The sequence below is a fragment of the Hyaena hyaena genome, unplaced genomic scaffold (assembly GCF_003009895.1).
Source record: "Hyaena hyaena isolate Hyena2069 unplaced genomic scaffold, ASM300989v1 scaffold_592, whole genome shotgun sequence".
Taxonomy (NCBI): domain Eukaryota; kingdom Metazoa; phylum Chordata; class Mammalia; order Carnivora; family Hyaenidae; genus Hyaena; species Hyaena hyaena.
In genome coordinates, this window is record NW_024081223.1 from 1,248,746 (window position 1) to 1,269,052 (window position 20,307).

The 20,307-nt window shown below is 35.5% G+C and overlaps 1 protein-coding gene across 1 annotated transcript in view; it reads right to left on the reverse strand.

Moving 5' to 3' along the window:
• The window catches only part of GRIA2 (glutamate ionotropic receptor AMPA type subunit 2), a gene marked incomplete at its 5' end in the record, with an annotated part of 60,700 nt that extends 40,896 nt beyond the window's left edge, over nt 1–19,804 (reverse strand). The window contains 3 exons of the mRNA XM_039256866.1: nt 10,874–11,035; nt 15,063–15,116; nt 19,608–19,804. Coding sequence (XP_039112797.1) covers nt 10,874–11,035; nt 15,063–15,116; nt 19,608–19,804 — 413 coding nt within the window. The remainder of the gene's footprint in view (nt 1–10,873; nt 11,036–15,062; nt 15,117–19,607) is intronic.
• Nucleotides 19,805–20,307: the final 503 nt, after the last annotated feature.

Below are 20,307 nucleotides of genomic sequence, written 5' to 3' on the forward strand. Positions count from 1 at the left end.
ATAAAAAAATGAACAGTATTAGCAAATACATTATAAACTTAAGTTTATTCACTTGTCTTAATTTCACATTGAATTGACCTCTGGAAAAGAGCTGTCTGTGATAAGGCTGTGTAAAACTTGTTGAATACATGCCCTTTGAAACTTTACTGCATAAAGTCACAATATCTTCACAGAAACTCAACATCAGTGGAGTAACAGGAACTCTCATTCATTGCTGGTGAGAATGCAAAATGGCACAGCCACATTGGGAGAAAGTTTAGCAGTTTCTTACAAAACTAAAACATACTCTTACCATATGATCCATCAATTGCACTACTTGGTATTTACCCAAAGGAGCCAAAACCATATGTCCTACTGAAAAACCAGCTCATAGACATTGGTGGTACCTTTATTCATAAGTGCCAAAATTGGAAACCATCAGGATGTCCACAATGAATCAGTCAGAGGCTACTGGTAAGCCCAGACAATGGAATATTATCAGTGTTAAAAATGAGGGAGCTACCAAGCCATGAAAAGACATGGAAGAAACTTGAATGTATATTACTATGTGAAAAAAGCCAACCTAAAAAGGCTGTATACTGTATGAATCCAAATATATGACATTCTGGAAAAGGCAAAACTATGCAGACAGTGAGAGATCAGTGTTTTCCAGGAGTGGGAGGAGAGATAAATAGGCAGAGCACAGAAGATTTTCAGAGCAGTGAGAATAGTCACTATGAAACTATAATGATGGAAGCATGTTATTACACATTTGTGCCAACCCACAGAAGGTATACCACCAAGAATGAGCCATAATGTAAACTATGGACTATGGGCAACTATGAAATGTCAATGGAGAGTCATCAGTTATAACAAATGAATCACTCTGGTGAGTGAAGTTGATACTGGAGTTGGCTATGCATGTCTGGGGGCAGAGATATATGGAAATTCTCAGTACTTTCTGCTCAGTCCTGCTGTGAACCTTAAACTGCTCTAAAAAAGTTAAATCTTAATTACAAAATTTAAAAAAAGTCAACATCTTTAGTAAGCACACCAGCTGTATCACATTTCCAAGGGTGAAAAAGCCAGCTCCACTGGTAAGAAACCAAAATTGACATCCTTTATTATTCTTCATGAATAATAAAAATAATTTTTAGTCCACCAAAAGAAAGACTTTTCATGTAAAAGGAATACATTTAAAAAAAAACTACACATTTTTATGTAAAGTATCCAGTTTGGCTACTGACTCTGACTTAAAGTCTTGCTTAAGAACCAATACTTTCACATTCTAAAACTTGGATTCACTTAAGAACTCAAATTTTCAAACAAAATTAATTAGGTTCATCAAGATGGAAAAAGCTGGTTTTGATTCACCTGTCAGTTTGTAGAGACTTTCTAAGAAGCAGATCTCTTAATTTGTTCGTTGCATAAATTCCTCCTTGAGCCTCCCCACTTCCTAGGAACCTTCTAACAAAATGAAATTTTCTTATCTTTTATAATCCAGGAAAAATAAAACAAATATGTTCCAAGGTTATTTAGGATTTGATTTCGATGTCTGGAGTTCAGAAATGACTGTCTGCAAGTCACAATTTTTGAGAGACAGAGGAACCATTTGAGGTGTCACAGATTCAGCAAAAATTGGAACTGTTATTGTATGCTTTACTGAATGATTAAGTTAGCACTTCACACAATCATGGCATTAAAGATTTGGGAGGAATCTGAGATATCACCTAAATTTATTCCCTTTACAGATGAAGGAATGTGGAAATGAGATAAACCCATTATCTCATAATAAAAGACCCTATTATTATATAGTAGTAATGCTTTTTTAATGCTCTAATGTGCATTTAAATAGTATGCTTTTAATGCCATAATATACATTTAAATAGTGCAATGCATTATTTTCCAATCATTTTTTAATAAAATATGTAATTGTACCAATATCAAAAATTTAATTTATGGGTTTATTTCAGCCATATACACGCTTTTTAAACCACAGACTATAAAGTGGTGCCTGGATGGCTCAGTCGGCTAAGCATCTGGCTGTTTGATCTCACAGTTTCATTAAGCTCTAGTCCCATACTGGGCTCTGTGCTGACAGTACAAAGCCTGTTTAGGATTCTCTCTCTCTCTCTCTCTCTCTCTCTCTCTTTTTCTCTACTCTTCCTCTGATCATACTGTCTCTCTCAAAAATAAATCATTAAATTTTAAAAATCAACCAGAGAGCGGACATCCCTGTCGTGTTCCTGATCTCAGAGGTAAAAATCTCAGTTTTTCTCCATTGAAGATGATATTAAGAAAGATGCTGTATTTTGTCAAATGTTTTTTCTGCATCTATTGACAGATCATGTGGTTCTTCTCCTTGCTTCTATTAATGTGATGTATCACATAGATTTGCAAATACTGAACCAATCTTGCAGCCCAAGAATGAATCCCACATGATCACGGTGAATAATTCTTTTCATATTCTGTTGAATTCAATTTGCTAGTATATTGTTGAGAATTTTTGCATCCATGTTCATCAGGGATATTGGCCTATAATTCTCCTTTTTTGTGGGGCCTCTGTCTGGTTTGGGAATCAAGGTAATACTGGCTTCAAAGAATGAGTCTGGAGACTTTCCTTCCATTTCTATTTTTTGGAACAGCTTGAAAAGGATAGGTATTAACTCTGCTTTAAATGTCTAGTAGAATTCCCCTGGGAGGCCATCTGGCCCAGGAGTCTTGTTTGTTGGGAGATTTTTGATAACTAATTCAATTTCCTCTCTGGTTATGGGTCTGCTCAAATGTTCTCTTTCTTCCCTTTGAGTTTTGGTAATATATGAGTGTCTAGCAATTTGTCCATTTCTTCCAGGTTGTCCACTTTGTTGGCGTATATTTCTTCACAATATTCTCTAATAATTGTATTTCTGTGGTATTGGTTGTGATCTCCCCTCTTTCGTTTATGATTTTATCTATTTGGGTACTCTTTCTTTTTGTTCTGAGAAGTCTAGATAGGAGGTTATCAGCTTTGTTTATTTTTTAGAAAAACAGCTTTAAAATTCATTGATTTGTTCTACTGCTTTTTTGGATTATATATTGTTTATTTCTGCTGTAATATTTATTAATTCTCTTCTGCTGGCTTTGGGGAAGTCCTAGCCTCTGCAATCAGACAACAAATGAAATAAAAGGCATCCAAGTTGGCAAAGAAGTCAAACTTTCATTTTTCGCAGACGACATGATACTCTACATGGAAAAGCCAAAAGATTCCACCGAAAAGCTGCTAGAACTGGTACATGAATCAGAAAAGTTGCAGGATATAAAATCAATATACAGAAATTGGTTGCATTTCTATATACCAATAATGAAGCAACAGAATGAGAAACAAAGAAATAGATCCCATTTACAATTACACCGGGAAACATAAAATACCTAGGAATAAACCTAACCAAAGATGTAGAAGAACTGTATGCTGAAAACTATAGAAAACTTATGAAAGAAATTAAAGAAGGCACAAGGAATTGAAAAACATTCCATACTCATGGACTGGAAGAGCAAATATTGTTAAAATGTCAATACTCCCCAAAGCAATCTACACATTCAATGCAATCCCAATCAAACTTGCACCAGAATTCTGTTCAAAGCTAGAATAAACCATACTAAAATTTGTATGGAACCACAAAAGACCCCAAATAGCCAACGTAATGTTGAGGAAGAAAACCAAAGTAGGAGGCATCACAATCCCAGACTTTATTCTCTACTACAAAGCTGTAATGTTCAAGACAGTACAGTATTGGCACAAAAACCAATGGAATAGAACATAGAAACCAGAATTGGACCCACACATGTTTGGCCAACTAATCTTTGACAAAGCAGGAAAGTATACAATGGAAAAAAGTCTCTTTGGCAAATGATGTTGGAGAACTGGACAGCAGCATGCAGAAGAATAAAACTGGACAACTTTCTTACACCACACACAAAAGTAAACTCAAAATGGATGAAAGACCTAAATGTGAGACAGGAAACCATCAAAACTCTAGAGAAGAAAACAGCCAATAACCACGTTGACCTCAGCCACAGCAATTTCTTGTTTGAAATATCTCCGAAGGCAAGGGAAACAAAAGCAAAAATGAACTATTGGAACCTCATCAAGATAAAATGCTTCTGCACTGCAAAGGAAACAATCAACAAAACTAAAAAACAAATGACAGAATGAGAGAAGGTATTTGCAAATACCTACTCTATGACACAGCAATAGCATTACTAGGAATTTATCCAAAGGATACAGGGGTGCTGATGCATAGGGGCACATGTACCCCAATGTTTACAGCAATACTTTCAACAATAGCCAAATTATGGAAAGAGCCTAAATTTCCATCTCTGATGAATGGGTAAAGAAGATGTGGCTTATATATACAATGGAATACTACTTGGTAATGAGAAAGAATGAAATCTTGCCGTTTGCAACAACGTGAGTGGAACTGGAGAGTATTATGGTAAGTGAATTAAGTCAGTCAGACAGATATCATATATTTTCATTCATATGTGGAACTGAGAAACTTTTTAAAAATGTAATTTATTGTCAAATTGGCTTACATACAACACCCAGTGCTCACCCCAACAAGTGCCCTCCGCAATGCCCATCACCCACTTTCCTTCCACCCTCCCATTCACCCTCAGATTGTTCTCTGTATTTAAGAGTCTTTTGTGGTTTGCCTCCCTCCCTCTCTGTTTGTAACTGTTTTTCCCCTTCCCTTCCCCCATGGTCTTCTGCTAAGTTGAGCAGATGAGCCCTGGGTGTTGTTATGTAGCGATGAATCATGGGGATCTACCCTAAAACCAAGAGCACACTGTATACACTGTATGTTAGCTAACTTGACCAATAGATTGTATTAAAAAATAAATAAAATAAAATAAAAAGTCAAAAAAATCAATCAGTGAATCAACCACACAATATAAAGAGCTAAGCATGTCACACCTCTAGGATGTTATGTGGTAAAATATTTTAATATTAGGAGTAGGGGACATCAATGTGTCAGCAGTGGTTTTGGTCAGTTAAAATGTTCAAGAAGCAGAATTAATTCTAGTAAGCCTCCAGTACTATACAATGCACGGTGTGAATTACCAAACTGAAAAAGTTTATGTTGTTTTCAGACAGGCCTAATAACTCTCCTAGGACAGCAATTTAAAAAAGTTTGGGTCTGTGTTTGAAGTCATTTCCTGAGTAAAATGAGATTCTGGTGGGAAAGTCTAGCGCCACAAAAATGTCAGTCACGTATGATTGTTGAATTCCTTGACATCAGTAGAACATTACCGACACAAAGTTGAACTACGGTTCAAAGTGTCGATGTGACAAGATAGAATGAGTAGCTGTAATTTGGCAAGCTGTTGAAGACACTGAAAACACTGAAAATCTATCTAAAAATAGATGTATTTGTAAGTTATTTTTGAGATAGTGGCAAATCATCTTCATTATCTGCCTCTTCTGAAACTTTTTTTACGGAACATAAAATGCTCACTTGAATTGTCCCATTTAAATTGAGAAGCTATGATCGTTCAGGTCTGATGATTACAGTCATTCTACATTTTACCAAGTAATATAACGCTACTCCTCTGCCAGGGCTGAATAAGGGACATAATAAATCCTAGAGCAGAAATTTTCACCAAATCTCATAACGATGATGATTACTTTTTTCCTTTCTTAGTGATTTAGTATTTTCAGATTTTATTTCTATTTTTCATTTTGTTACTCTTCATTTCAAGAAATATCTATGTGTCTACTGTGTGCAAACCAATGAATGAGATCTGGGGCCAGTAAGATACAAATGATACAGACTGCCTCTCAGAATCTTGTTTTTAACCCAGGGGTATCTTTCAACTGAATTTATATTACTATGTAATAAACGAATGGTCACGAGTCTTGCAATAATCATTTCTTTTACAAATAAAAAGATCTGAAAGAACTGGCATTTGTAACAAGCCCATTGATTCCCCTCCATCCTAGGACCACATTTCAGACACCTATGATCTGTTGCCTGGGTTGTTTGAGATATCTTCCTAAAATCTTACCGGCCACCACATGCACATGCTACAACCTGTTGTCAGCCAAGTGGTGTGGTCAGTAATCTTCCCGTATCAGAACATGATATTCATTCTCTTCTAGTGAATCCCTGTTGCGCTCTGAATAGGACAAACAATTCCTTTGTAAATCAACAAGTCACACAAAATCTGGATCATACATATTTCTCTTTTTTAAAAAAATTTATTTATTTATTTTGAGAAAGAGAGAAAGTATGAGTAGGGGAGGGAAGAGAGAGAGGGAAAGAGAGAGAATCCCAAGCAGGCTCTGCACTGTCAGCACAGAGCCTAATATAGGTCTTGAACCCATGAACTGTGAGATCATGACATGAGCTGAAGTAGGACACTCAACTGACTGAGCCACTCAGGCGCCCCTGGCTAACACATATTTGTAAAGGAGTATTTCTCCGAATTTCCTCAAAACACTTCTGTCCAAACACCGGCCTTAGGGAAATATTTATATTTTCTGTGCCCTGGGAACTTTACATATCCTATTTTTCTATGGGGAGCCACTGTCCCTTCTCTCTTAATTCCTACCATCGTTTCAAGTTTTGAATTCAATACTGCTTCCTCAAAAAAGTGTTTTCTTACTTCAGACCTTGGATTAGACCAATTTATTATGGGTACTACTACAGTATCTTCGATTTCCTCTAAAGCCTTTATTAAATAGCAATTATGTACCAGGTCTCGTGTTCCAGGAGCTTGGAATATATTAGTGGACAAACAACAAGGAAATCCCTGCCCCCCTGGCACTTATTTTCAAGTTGGGGCAGACAGACAATGGACAATGTAATGAACATATTAATTATAAAAGCAGTATACTAGAAGGTAATAGTGACAAAAACTAGAGCAGGGAAAGCTAGCAATGGACATACCCTGATAGATGGAGAGATTGCAATTTTACTTATTTATTTCTAAAATGTTTATTTATTTATTTTTGAGACAGAGAGGGAGATGAGTAGGGGAGGGGCAGAGAGAGAGAATCCCAAGCAGTTTCCATGCTCAAAACGGAGCCTGATGTGGTGCTCTATCCTCATGACTGTGAGATCATGACCTGAGCAGGAATTAAGAGTCTGACGCTTAACTGACTGAGCCACCGAGGTGCCCCGAGATTGCAATTTTAAATAGAGAGCCTTTCACTGCCTTTCTTGAGAAGATAGCATTTGAACAAAGATCTAAAGGGTGACATAGGCTCAGCTATGCAGATATTAAGGGGAGAATAGTCCAGAAGAGGAAATAGCCAGAGCAAAGACCCTTAGTGGAAAAGTGCCTTCTGTGCTTAAGAAACACCCAAAAGGCTAATGTAGCTGAAGCTGAATGAGCAAGGGGGAGAATGCCAAGAGATGAGTCACTTGTGATTTGGAGACAGAGTATTTAGGGCCTCAAAGAGATAACTTTGGCTTTTACCCCATGTGAAACAGAGGGCCATTAGAGGGACTTAGAGCAGAACAGCGACATAATATAATTTATGTTTTAAAAGGACCACAAACATGGAAGATAAGAGCAAGAGTGGAATCAGGAAATCCGGTCTAGGACACCATTGCAATAATCTTCACAGAGAGGTGATGGTGGTTGGATTTAGGGTGTTTGCAGAAGAAGGGGTAAGAAGTACAGCAAAGCCGATAGATTTCCTGATGTATTGGATATGGACTGCGGTGGCGGGGTGGGGAGTCAAGGCCATTTCCAAATGTTTGGTCAAGTGACAACTGAAAACATGCAGTTGCCATCAACTGAAGTAGAAAGATTATGTGATGAATAGTTTGCAGAGGTTGAAGAGGGAGCAGCAGTGGGAAATCAAAAGTTTAGTTTAGAATATATTGACTTTCAGATGTCAATAAGTCAATATCCAACTCTGATATAAGGCAATTGCTGGTTTCTAGTCTGAGACTATAAATGCCCTGAAGACTAGAATTTTGTCATTTCTCTGACACCTAGAGCAGGGTCACCTGGCAGAGTAAAACTCAATAAATATGTATGGAATGGATAAATGAATTGATACATGAAAAAATGGATGAGTGAATGTTGCCTGAAATTAGTGAATTGGTGAGTCAGATTTAAAATCTCAGTGATCTAAAATCTCTAGAGTGATTTTTGTACAGAATATAAGAAGAAATTTAACATTTGTAATTTATATTTCATGGTTATTGAAATATGTTAATATTGAATTATATTTTACTTTTTATTCATCAAATAGAAATGATGTTAATTGAGAAGCTATGGAAGCTTCATTAACTTTTGAAGAAGACTAAAACTTTAAAACAATTATTTACTTAACACTCTTATAATTTGAAATAATTTATATTATTTCCAAAGCCTAGCCATGGTGAGAATTTTATGTAATGAATCACATTTTCACAGATTTGTATGCCTATAACATAAATTTTTATTGTAGTAATAATAAAACATGATTTAAATTATTAGGCAATGGAGTGATGGGCATTGAGGGTGGCACATGTTAGGATGAGCACTGGGTGTTGTATGGAAATCAATCTGGTAATAAATTATACTAAAAAGAAAAGAAAAAGGAAAAAAAAATGATCAGGCAAGGTACCTGGTACAGTCAATGACCCAAAGACAACATAAAAAGAAATAATCTCATTAGGAAATATTCTGGCTCTCCTTCCTTAAACAGATCATGTATTGAAAATATCCTACTTGTTTATATTAGAAAATGCTATATCATTCCCTATGTAGTCTTTCTTCCTTTCTTCTGCTCTTGGAAGCAGAAAAAATCATGAAGGCCCTGTCCCTTATTCCCTATCTTTTACATCTGTTGACAGGTGAAGAGGCTTATCTCTTGTCAACTCCCACAAAATGTCCCTCTCCCACCCATCCAAATATTTTAAATTCTTATAGTGGAAAAACAGAGACACAAAGAAACACAGAAGTACAGTTTCCTGACTCAGTCATGCCCTGTGTCGCTTTGAGTCTGTGTACTGGTTCCTTCCCTAGCACCTCCCATGCTTTTTCTCCTGCTGAACCCCATGGACACCCCTGCTCAGATGCTCCATCTTCAGAGAGCCCTCCCTTAGCATCCCTTCACCCATAATGTACTAATCGTATGCAGGGATATGGCATATTTTATATGCATCATCCTCTATCATATTTGCTTATTGCCATATTAGTCTCCTTCATGAGATTGCAGATTATCAAAGATAAGCGTCTTTTTTTTTTTTAGTTCAGTGTCTGGTGCTTCAGAAAATGAGCAATATGTCTGTGTTGAGATGAACTCCTACCCAAAGCCATTTTGTATGCACAGATTAATTTTTATCAAGCTTCAAAGGCCATAAAAAATATGTCCCCTATGGAAGCCTATGTGTCCAAAGCTGTGCTGTCTTTGTAAATGTTGTTGAATCTTTAACTAGGGTCAAACACTGCATCAGAGCCTACATTTTTTTAGCTTATAGCCCTATGTATGCTCTTTGCACACTGAAGGGCCCTCACGATCTCTCAGAACTTGGCAGAAGTAGCTGAAAGAAAAGCACTAGAGAGGGAAACACTACAGCAGGAAGGGAGCAAGCTTCCAACAGAGCAAAATCTGGAGCTAGGATCTGGCAAAACTGTTAACAGAATGCATTGCCAAAGATCTCTCATGCCCAAATTTGCCTTGCATTTTGATGCGTGACCCATGACTTTCCATAATGATAGGACGTCCATGGCACAATAATCATCTCACTTTGCTTTCATCCTCCTCACAGTAGGCGGCAGCGGAGGAACATGATAACTAACAATATTCCAAAGGAGCATGTTACTTATTTTTGCAGATGAATGCCACATGCAATGTTCATCAGACAGCTAAAAGGGCACCATCTTGAAATGGATGTAAGCCTGCAATTCCACAGAACCAGGTTCAGCAGTCAGACCTTTACTCAGCACAGGTGGATATGTACCATGACATCAATGAAAAGACTAGGTGTCCATTTTCCTTCTCATCAGCCTTGCTACATGAAGGTACGCACACAGGCCCACAAGATTAGTACAAACAGTGTAAATGTGGAGTATCAGTCAAGGTCACAAAACAAGAAGCCACTTAGTTTTGAGAAAAATTTCTGGGTTATTCTTTAACATTCTATGAGATGCTTTCTGGAATTAGGTTAAAATTAACAGGATCCATTTATATACCCCAAAGTAGAGAACTTCAATCCTTACCTAGGACAAATTTCACAGCCAAACCCAAATTTAAAGCCAAACATTCATATCTGTTTTCTTTCTATGTGCAGAAACAACACCTCTGATGTATAAACATAGCTCTGAGAGCAAATGAAACAACACTGTTCCTGACTAATTGATATGCAATCTGCTTAATAATACACAAATCAGCAAACAAAATCACTATGCCTTTGAAATGCTTTGCCTTATGCTCTCATGCTCTTAATTTTCATAAAATCTAGTTTCATAAAGAATGTGATCATCTAATTCCACTCACTCTTTGATCCACTGTTGTCTCTGCTCTCAATAAGGTGACCAACAGAAGGAAAAAATAAAAAACTTCCTATCAACAGCAGAAACATTTAATATTTGGAGGTAAATATATGTATGCAGGTGGACGCATAATGAAATACATTGAATAAACAAGTGAAGTCTCCATGGGGAGAATAAAAGGGCAGTGCTCGTATCAGAACAGTGCATTGCATTTAGAATTCAAAGATTCTCTGTTTGATTGCATAAAGCACTGTATTTTTTTAAAATACTAGAGCACATTGAGATTTTTATCTTCCTAGAGTGTTGCAAGGAACAGGCTACTTGTAGCAGTTAGATATAGGTAGCTATAGATACAGATGTAGATATATAAATATATAGACACAGATGCAGATGTACATACTGGCAGGTAGATACATACCTTAATTGTAGTCGTGTGTGCTCCAGGGTATTCTTTTTCTTCCAGCGTTGACCATCTTTCTATAAATTTGGATACCAGGGAATCATCATAGTCCACTATCTGAAATCCAGAGACGTTTGCACCTCCAAACTGAATTTTTAATAGGTCTCCATCAGTAAAGCCCTAGACATAGAACACATTTATGTCAGGCTTTCCATTAGGAATCAAAGAGAACATTTACAAAATAACCTATACATTGTGGTTTTACAAATGTCAAAGAGCACAGGAGAGATCAAAAGCTTATAGGAAATGCTTCATGCATTTATCAGCCAGTACTCTGCACCAGTATCTACTATAATCTTGGAATCATAGTAGAACCCTAGTCAATGAATGTTTATTGGTTGCACTTGCATAAAAGTTCTCCATTTTGTTGAGAAATCTTCCATGGATAAGAACTGGTTTTATTTATCAAATCTACAGTTCCATTTAAGCTGCTTTGATTCAAAACAACCAATTTCAATAAATTTATTTTAATATATTTATCTTCATATTTCTGTATGACAAGTTTTCTTTTTAAAAAAATTTTTAATGCTTATTTATTTATGAGAGAGAGAGAGAGACAAAGTACGAGTGGCGGAGGGGCAGAAAGAGTGAGACACACAGAATCCAAAGCAGGCTCCAGGTTCTGAGCTGTGCCCGCAAACCATGAGATCATGACCCGAACTGAAGTCAGATGCTTAACTGAGTCACCCAGGCACCCCAACATATGCTTTCTTAATTTATCCATTTTAGATATTTTTTATTGAGTGTTTGCTGATGTCAGGTGAGTATGCAGTTCATTCACATTTACCTCCTCACCCATTTTCATGTTCATGGTTTTCATATTTGCAATTCTGTTATTCAGAGCAAAACTAAATAATGTGATAGGGCTGCATTTTCCTTCTTGAAAAGTATTTCATTCTCACGTTAATGATTGCTTTATTTTTCACCACCATAGTTTTCTTATACCTATCTTTGGTTTTTTTCCGGTTACTCCACAAGAACTTTTCATGTTTTCTTTTTTAAAATAACATTTTCAAAAGAATCAAATAATCTGTTTTTTTTTTTCCTGAATACTTAATTTACAGGAGAACTTCTTAAATACTATGATCTGAATTGGTTCCTCTTTCCAGGTTTTCCACAATATTACCCTAAAGTGTCCCTTCACCATGTTTCTGACTAGTTCTGAATCTGGCTGCCTTGATTACTATTCTTTTATGTTTTATTCCCTTCTTCCAGAGCCCTCAATAGTTTCCTGAGACATATTGGAGGTCAATTTTTGGAAACACCGAATGTCTCAAAATATCTTTGTTTTGCTCTGACACTTGATTAGTAATTTGGCTAGGTACAGAATTTTAAGTTCAAACTCTCGTAATCTGAGAACATTGTTCCTCTGACTTTTATTGTTTCTATAGAAAAATATAATGTCATTATTTCTACTTATTTTTTGTAAGTGACCTGCTTTGTACCCCTCTACCTCTACTTCCCACCTGTCCGAAATCTTTAAGATCTATCTTTCCCTGAAATTTCATGATGATACCTTGTTAGAAATATGAAAGAAGTCTTGTTTTGTTCATTTTTTTCTGTACTCAATGGGCACATTTGTGTCATCCAGTACTGGGAATTTTTCTGAATGCTCTTTGACAATTTCTTACCTCTCTTTTTCCCTACTCTATCTTTCCAGAATGCCTATTATTAACACATTATAGCTTTTAGATTTAATGTCTAAGTCCCTTTACAGGTTCCCCTGCACTTCATTATGGTATTGTCATTTTGTTACGTAATCGGGAAGATTATTCTTAACCTTATCTTCACAGTCACATAATTTTACTTGTTATTTTAGAAAAAAAAAAAGTTAGCATACCATAACTCTTTCTTATTCTCTGAGGGTTTTTTTTTTTTTCATAACATACTCTTTCTCTTCTTTTTGGATAATATATATTTTCTTATTTCTCTACAGATATCCATTACAACTTTCAACACTTGTGTTTTCTGCCTGCCTTTTTTTGTTTATTTTATTTATTTATCCATTTATTTTCTTATTTGTCTGTTTGGTATTACATCCTTCATGCCCAGATGATGCTCAAATGCCTATTTCTGTTTGGTTATTTAAGAGTAAGACACACAAAAAATTATTGGAATTTCCATATTCATGGAGGAGGCTCCCTGATGAATGTGCTTCATTGTAAGGTAGGCAGTCGGGGAGGGATGGGTGGGTGACAATACTTTTTGTCCATATCTGTGGGTTGAGGAAATGAGAACTAGATCCCTTTATGACCACTCGTCATCACATTATGTACAGATCATCCTCTTAAGTGCTGTATCAAGAACTTAATCACAATCTGTGTCGTGGGAGCCTAATCAAGCATTCAACAATTCCTGAGGAATTTAATCAATAGTGGTATCTGAGGGCTCTACTATCTTTTGTAACTACCACTTTTAACACTCATCACACACTGATAGGGAAAAGGAGACATTTCCAATCAAGAATTCTGAAGATGAAAGCACTTCCACTCTGAATGGCATTCTTCAATTTGGAAATGTCAGTGAAATTTTCAAATGTCTACTCAATTCTCAGAAACCACAGCTTTCCTCAGATTCTTTGAACTTATGAATTCACTAGTTGTTACACATGGTGAAGATACCAAGTATTCAGAAAAGGAGGCACAAAATTAGAATTCAGACAAAGTATTAGGTACTTTTCTCCCTAAAAGTATGACAGCAGCATAAACTTGTTTTTGATTTTTTTTAAATCTTTTTACTTTGGTCATTCCTATATTACTTTCTTTTTTCATAGCATCAGATATCAACTCTCAAATTGATGAGCCACCTTCTGTCATAATTTCTCAGTGTTCCAATATAATCTTCTCCATCTGGACATTTTTAAAGATCACGGCTTTCAATGTGGCTCTGTGTTGTTCATCAAATGGCACAATTCACACAGGGGACTAACTGTCCAGGCTGTTCCCTGCACACAATGTGGTTCTAAAGAGAGTGAATACAGAGTTTCATCTATTTTAACCCTTGCTGCTCTGGTGGGAATTCATTTGGGATCTGTAATAGCATATTAATGGGTAAGTTCTGATGAATTTTATTGTAGTTGGCCATTTCATGGGCAAACAAAATTTTTATCTCAACAACCAGCTTCTAGCAACAGCATATAAGTTTGAGATTTAACATTTTGAAATCACTAGGGCCACCTTCTAGTGAAAACAGTATTTCTCAGTTGTGAGGTGTTTTTTCCCTCCCATTGTTATTAGAAATAATGTTTTCTGATATAATAATCTGATATTTCAGAAACCATGAAACAAATCTATGTTTGTGCAGATATGAAAACTTTTCAGAGCCCTATTACGCTATTTAGAATAAGCTCTTATTTTTTCCCTCCTTTCCTCACTATTTTCCAGAGGTTGGGGGAGATGGTATTCTCAATCAAGTAAGATCATACTTCTGTAAAGAACACAAACATTTGCAATGATAAAGGCTTAAGCTCATTTTACTGCTGATCTAAAACCTATTTGAAAAAAAAATGTCTAAAGATAATTCTAAATTGGCTCTGATTATATTTAAGAAAGGGAGATACAATTAACTACTTGGATATTCAGTATTATCATAATTTGACAGAAATCCCAATGAAAATGGGAATTCCATTTCATTGTGTTGCTTATACAGTAAACAGATAATCAGAAATAAATAATATATAATATATTAATGTTCTTGACATTTCCAGCTTTAATTTTTCACTGAGGTATTCTCACGAATGTGTATTTATTTCAAATATTATATATACTAAAAAGTTTAAAGGAATGAACAAAAGGAAAATAATGTATAAAACACAGTGACAATGAAAAACAAGAGGAGATTTAAATAATTAAGCTTTAAATATTTTAAAAAACTTTTCCATAGCTAAATATGCTTAAGACAATTTATAAACTTGTCAAATATTGTTCTCTAATTTCTTACAGAATTTATAATAAGAAATTTATTAGAAAATATAAAGTAGGGAATAAATCTAAAGCATAACAAATTCAGAAAAATATTGTCACTTCTAATTGATCAATATAAACAAAATGTTTTTAAAAATAACACTGATAAATGTTGATCATTCACAACTATTTTATAATTAATAAACATCTTTATTAAAATAATAAATATCAGTTAATTCACTTACCAGATTTGCAATGATATAATGGTAACCTTTAACATGTTTTCCAATGGTAATAACCTAACAACAAAAAAAGAAACCATTATTTAATAAATGCAAATAATATAAATGCAAAATTATTGGTACTTCGATCTAAATGAGAAAAATAATGGAATTTTATCTACTATGTTTTCTGATATTCTATGATGAGTCATATTTGACTAGATATAATTATCACGTCCAGAGACTATTTTTCTCGGAAAATGGTAACAATACATTTGAGTGCTTTATCAATGGTATCTTTCAAGAAGTCAATAACTAAACAAATGTAATTACCTCAGTTTTGACAACAGTGAAAATAAGATCACAGATCTTAAGAAATATAAAACTAAAAACATGTATGAATCCATAATAGGTTATAATTTTATTTCTATAAAATCTATTTTTTCATTAAACCCTTCAATAGCTGAAACCAACATATGAGATTTTATATTCACACACTGACACTCAAATTTATAGTAGTACATAAATTTAAAAAATATTAAGAAGTAAATAAAATATTTGTAAATACAGGGGCGCCTGGGTGGCTTAGTCGGTTAAGCGTCCGACTTTCACTTAGGTCATGATCTCGCGGTTCGTGGGTTCGAGCCCCGCGTCGGGCTCTGTGCTGACTGCCAGCTCAGAGCCTGGAGCCTATTTCAGAGTCTGTGTCTCCCTCTTTCTCTGACCCTCCCCTGCTCACGCTGTCTCTCTCTCTCCTAGAAATAAATTAAAATATTAAAATAAAATATTTGTAAATACAAAAGTATTTATATACAGAAGTAAATAAAATTTTGGATATACAAAATAATGTTCCTATCTTAAGAATCTTGAAATGCTTATAATTTAGTTCCAATGAACATTATTATTTCCAGCTTGAGGCATCAAAGTATCAGAGAAGCTAATATTTCTCTACAAATCTAAGTCAAAAATCAATGGTGAGATAAACACATCATGGACAAGTGGTCATTTTGGTAATGCTCACGACAGTTTGGGACATTACCGAATCAATGTGACTTTTCACTGATCTATATCAATTAAAGAGAGTAGAATCTGGTAAAATGGCCATGCTGTAGTCCTAGTATTTAGATATACAAATGTAAATTTTATTTTTAAGAAAACTGTCACATCAATGGAAAGCATGAACTACCTGGGCTTCAAACCATGAGCTTATTTGCCTGATTAAACAGTTTTGGTGACTTCCCATTGCTTCCAGCATTAAGAGACCAAAACCTTAATTCATCCTGCAAAGACCAGTGATCTTGCAAGCTTCTCGAGGCTTCTACCACCCTTTATACTGGAGCCTCTTTGGCCCTCTTTTTAAGTATTTTTGTGCACAAAGGACGTCTTGCCATCACCTCAGGGCTTTATATATTCTCTTTCCTCTGCTTGGAAAGCTCTTACTGCTACCATATCATTTGTCTTATTAATGCCACAAACACAAGGAATCTCAGCCCAATGTTACTTCCTGGGAGTAGACTTCTCTGACCTTTTCTTATCCCAGAAAAAGTCAGGTGCTCCAAAGCAATTTATTTATTTAAAGACCAAGGGCAAATCCTAGGAAGGATTCCACCAAATGCCCCTTTGAGGTTACATGATAGCTATTTGGAAGGGAGCTAGGGCTTGTGTTATTTTTTAACCTCTTTTTAGGTAAACTAAATCGCCTTTTCCACTGAACCCTCTGTATTGAAAGAAAGGACGTCCTTCTGGATGAAAAATATATTAATTAGTGTCACTTGAATTGAGTTATATCCCTCAATTTCCTACTGACATCTGTTGATTCTTGTTACTGTTCATTCTACTTTTTGACTCCTGCATGTCTTTCTTTTGGGAACAAACAAAACAAAACAAAATACTGTATAAATGGTGCTACCAGTAGCCCTTACTTGAGTTCAGTGTTCACTGAGAAAAAGGGGGAGGGGATAAAAATTTACTAATCCTACCTCTACATAGGAATTAGTGCTGGCCATACTAACTCACAATTTTGCTTTACAATAATCATTAGCATTACACTAATAATAGCAAGTTTATATTGATTTCTTAATGTTTTTTGATGGATGAGTTCTTTTCCCACCTAATCACAATTAGAAATAAGTAACTCCATGGTTTTATTGAATGATAAAACACTCATAACCAACAAAGTGATTCTCTTTCTAACTTTAAACCATTATGAAATAAAGGTTCATCACCTCTGTTCTCTTATAAGTATTGGTAGAGTGAATAAGTAGTGTTTCCTTTTCCAGAAATGGACTTCAACCTCACTTTTCACTTGGTAAACTGTCTTCCTGGAAGGCATTCCATGATCTCCTAATCTAAATTTTTTCTGTAGTTCTTTTCATAACATCCTGTTCTTTTCATCTATCATATATACCATTAGTATAATTATACATTAATTTTTGTAAATATATCATAAATATTCACTTTAATAGGGTTTTGCTTGTTTTGTTTAACATTACTTTCTTGTATCTACACAGTGCCTGTCTGGCGAACATTAGACACCCAAGGAAATGTATTGAATGAATAAATGAATGAACCCAAGCCAGACAAATGCTGCCAGTATGTGTGTGAACCCTTCACCGATCCTCCTACCACAGTTAAGAGAGGTTTTCTCTTCCATACTCTTAGGCCACATTGTTGTATAAACTGTAATACTCTAGTATGACAAGTAAAATTTGTCTTCACCTCTAAACAATAAGTCCATGGGGTACAGATACCACTCTTTCTTTTTTTTTTCTTTTAGTTTATTAATTTTGAGAAAGAGAGAGAATGGGGATTGGGGCAGAGAGAGAGAGGGAGAGAAAGAATCCCAAGCGGGCTCCACACTGCCAGCTCAAAGTCTGATGTGGAACTTGATCCCACAAACTATGAGATCATGATCTGAGCCGAAGTCAAATGCTTAGCCTACTGAGCCACTCAGGTGTCCCAGGATACCACTCTTTCTTCCTTCTTTGCATCCCTCATTCTAGACATATAGATAAATGTTTGCTAATAATGCAATCAACCACTGTACATACTCATTTATATATCCAAAAGTGTCTTATAAAAATCAAATAACATAGATGTGCAAAATCTCTGTACATCTTGAATGGACGTCCATATAGATATTTATTTAATCATCATATATTTGTTTCAAAACATTACATTCTATATGTTCCCAATTTCTCTTGCAGTTTCTTTCTTCTAGTTTTGGAAAGAATTGTTTTCAAAAAGGCTTTCAACAACATTTATTATGATGAGTCATGAATACATAAATTCTTTAAACAAAAGACTAATGACTATTATTAAAATTCAGTATTAATGAGAATCTCCTATGAAATTCAAATGAGTTGTTGAGGTTCACATTTGAACAAGAGGCCTTCAGGTTAAAAACAACCCTAACTTCATCTCCTGAGACAGGAATCAAGAGTTTTCTACTGAAATGTTCACCTCTCTGGCATATAACATTTAGCCCTTTCTCATAACAAGTTTTATCCAGTTATTTAATATTTTATGTGAAAACCACTTTGTCTCAGGGCCTGTGTTATTACATATCAATTAAGATTTCATCAACATTTATGTTTGCAAAATGCTTTGTGTTATACAAATTAGTGAATCTAATTGTCTCCTCAAAGACTGGAAGGGCCAAGAAATGCACACTTAACTGCATACTTTTCTCCTAATCCTATATTATCCTTAGCAGCTACTACATACACACACACACACACACACACACACACACACACATACATACACACAAGCTGGGAAAAGAAGCAGATACCCAGTGAAGCAAACCTTAACTTAGTAAATCATGATGCTGCTTCACCAACATTCCTGGTCACTTACCCTCTCTATACGATACAATGGATATTATTTTTATCAGTAGGATATTACTGCCTGGCTGCCCTTTCCCAAGAAACCTTAAATGGAATCATGGCAGTGTGGTAAGCACAGATAAAACATCCTATGTCCAATAAACTTCTCAGACAGCAAACACAGACTGAATATGACTCTCCTACATATTTTAATTTCATAGATTAATAGTTTTATAGTGATATAAAATCTGCCTACTAGGAAGAAAAAATAATTCTTGGAAAAATATATACACGTTTGTTCTGAAGACAAAGAGCCATCCAGACAATAGAGACTTAATGTCCCATACTACACCCTAATGTTTGAAGTACTCCGTGTTTTGCCAAAGAATTCATGTAGCTCAATTTCACTTAATGTGGCTACTTCTTTATTTCTACAAAGTTCAACAAGTTAAATTTTAAATTTCCAACTAAAAATATCAAAGTTTAAGGCAATGCTTATCATATAAAGTCAGGAATTACATATTGAATATATGTAATGATTAGAAGTGTCAGCGTTATTGAAGACCATCTGTTATTGCTAACTGAAGCCGGAGATAATTTAATTGATGATCTGTGCTGCATCCTACATAAACCATAAAGCAAAAACTGCTGTTCAAGCACCTCACACAAAGACTCATTGTAAATGCTGACATTGCATGCATATTCTATATTTGGTGCCATTAGAAAACAGAGAATAGCTAACCTGGTCTACAATGTCGTTTACTTTATCCCGTTCACAGTCCAGGATGACACGTCGCTCCTTTTTTAACTCCAGATCTTGAAAAAGCGATCGGTAGGTCTCATCTTTCTTGTCATTGTTAATGTTTCCCACATTGATAGCAGTCACTTGCCATTTCTTTTCAGCAGCGGAGTCCAGCACTGCCTGCAGCGTTGATAAGCCTAGGAAGGCAAAGAAAAATGATGACTGCTAAAGCAACTTCAATAACTCAGAATTATGTTGTGAAATCGACGGCGAATACATTTTTAAGGCTGATATTTTCGTGCAGCCGAGGGGATGTTGACTCCTCTAAACAGCTCCAGCTACGATCTTTATCAACATCGACTTATTTCCACTTCACATCAGAAACCCTTTTATCTAAATACTATTGTTTTGATGGAAAGAGCCAAGAGTTTGGGGAGAAAATAGTCTCCCCTTCTATCAGCTCTCTCAGCTGTCTTCTAGTCTCCCCTTCTATCAGCTCTCTCAGCTGTCTTCTTTCGGATACTACTTAAGAGTAATGTCTGTGATATCTTTGGTTAAAGTGAAATACAAAGACAGTGCACACATTTCTTTCTCTTACAGAATGGAAGACTGTTCTATTACATACGAGTAAAAGAGTAACATCCTTGAGGAGGTCGCGAACACTTGCAGGGAGCGAACACTTTCAGGGAGAAAATCTACA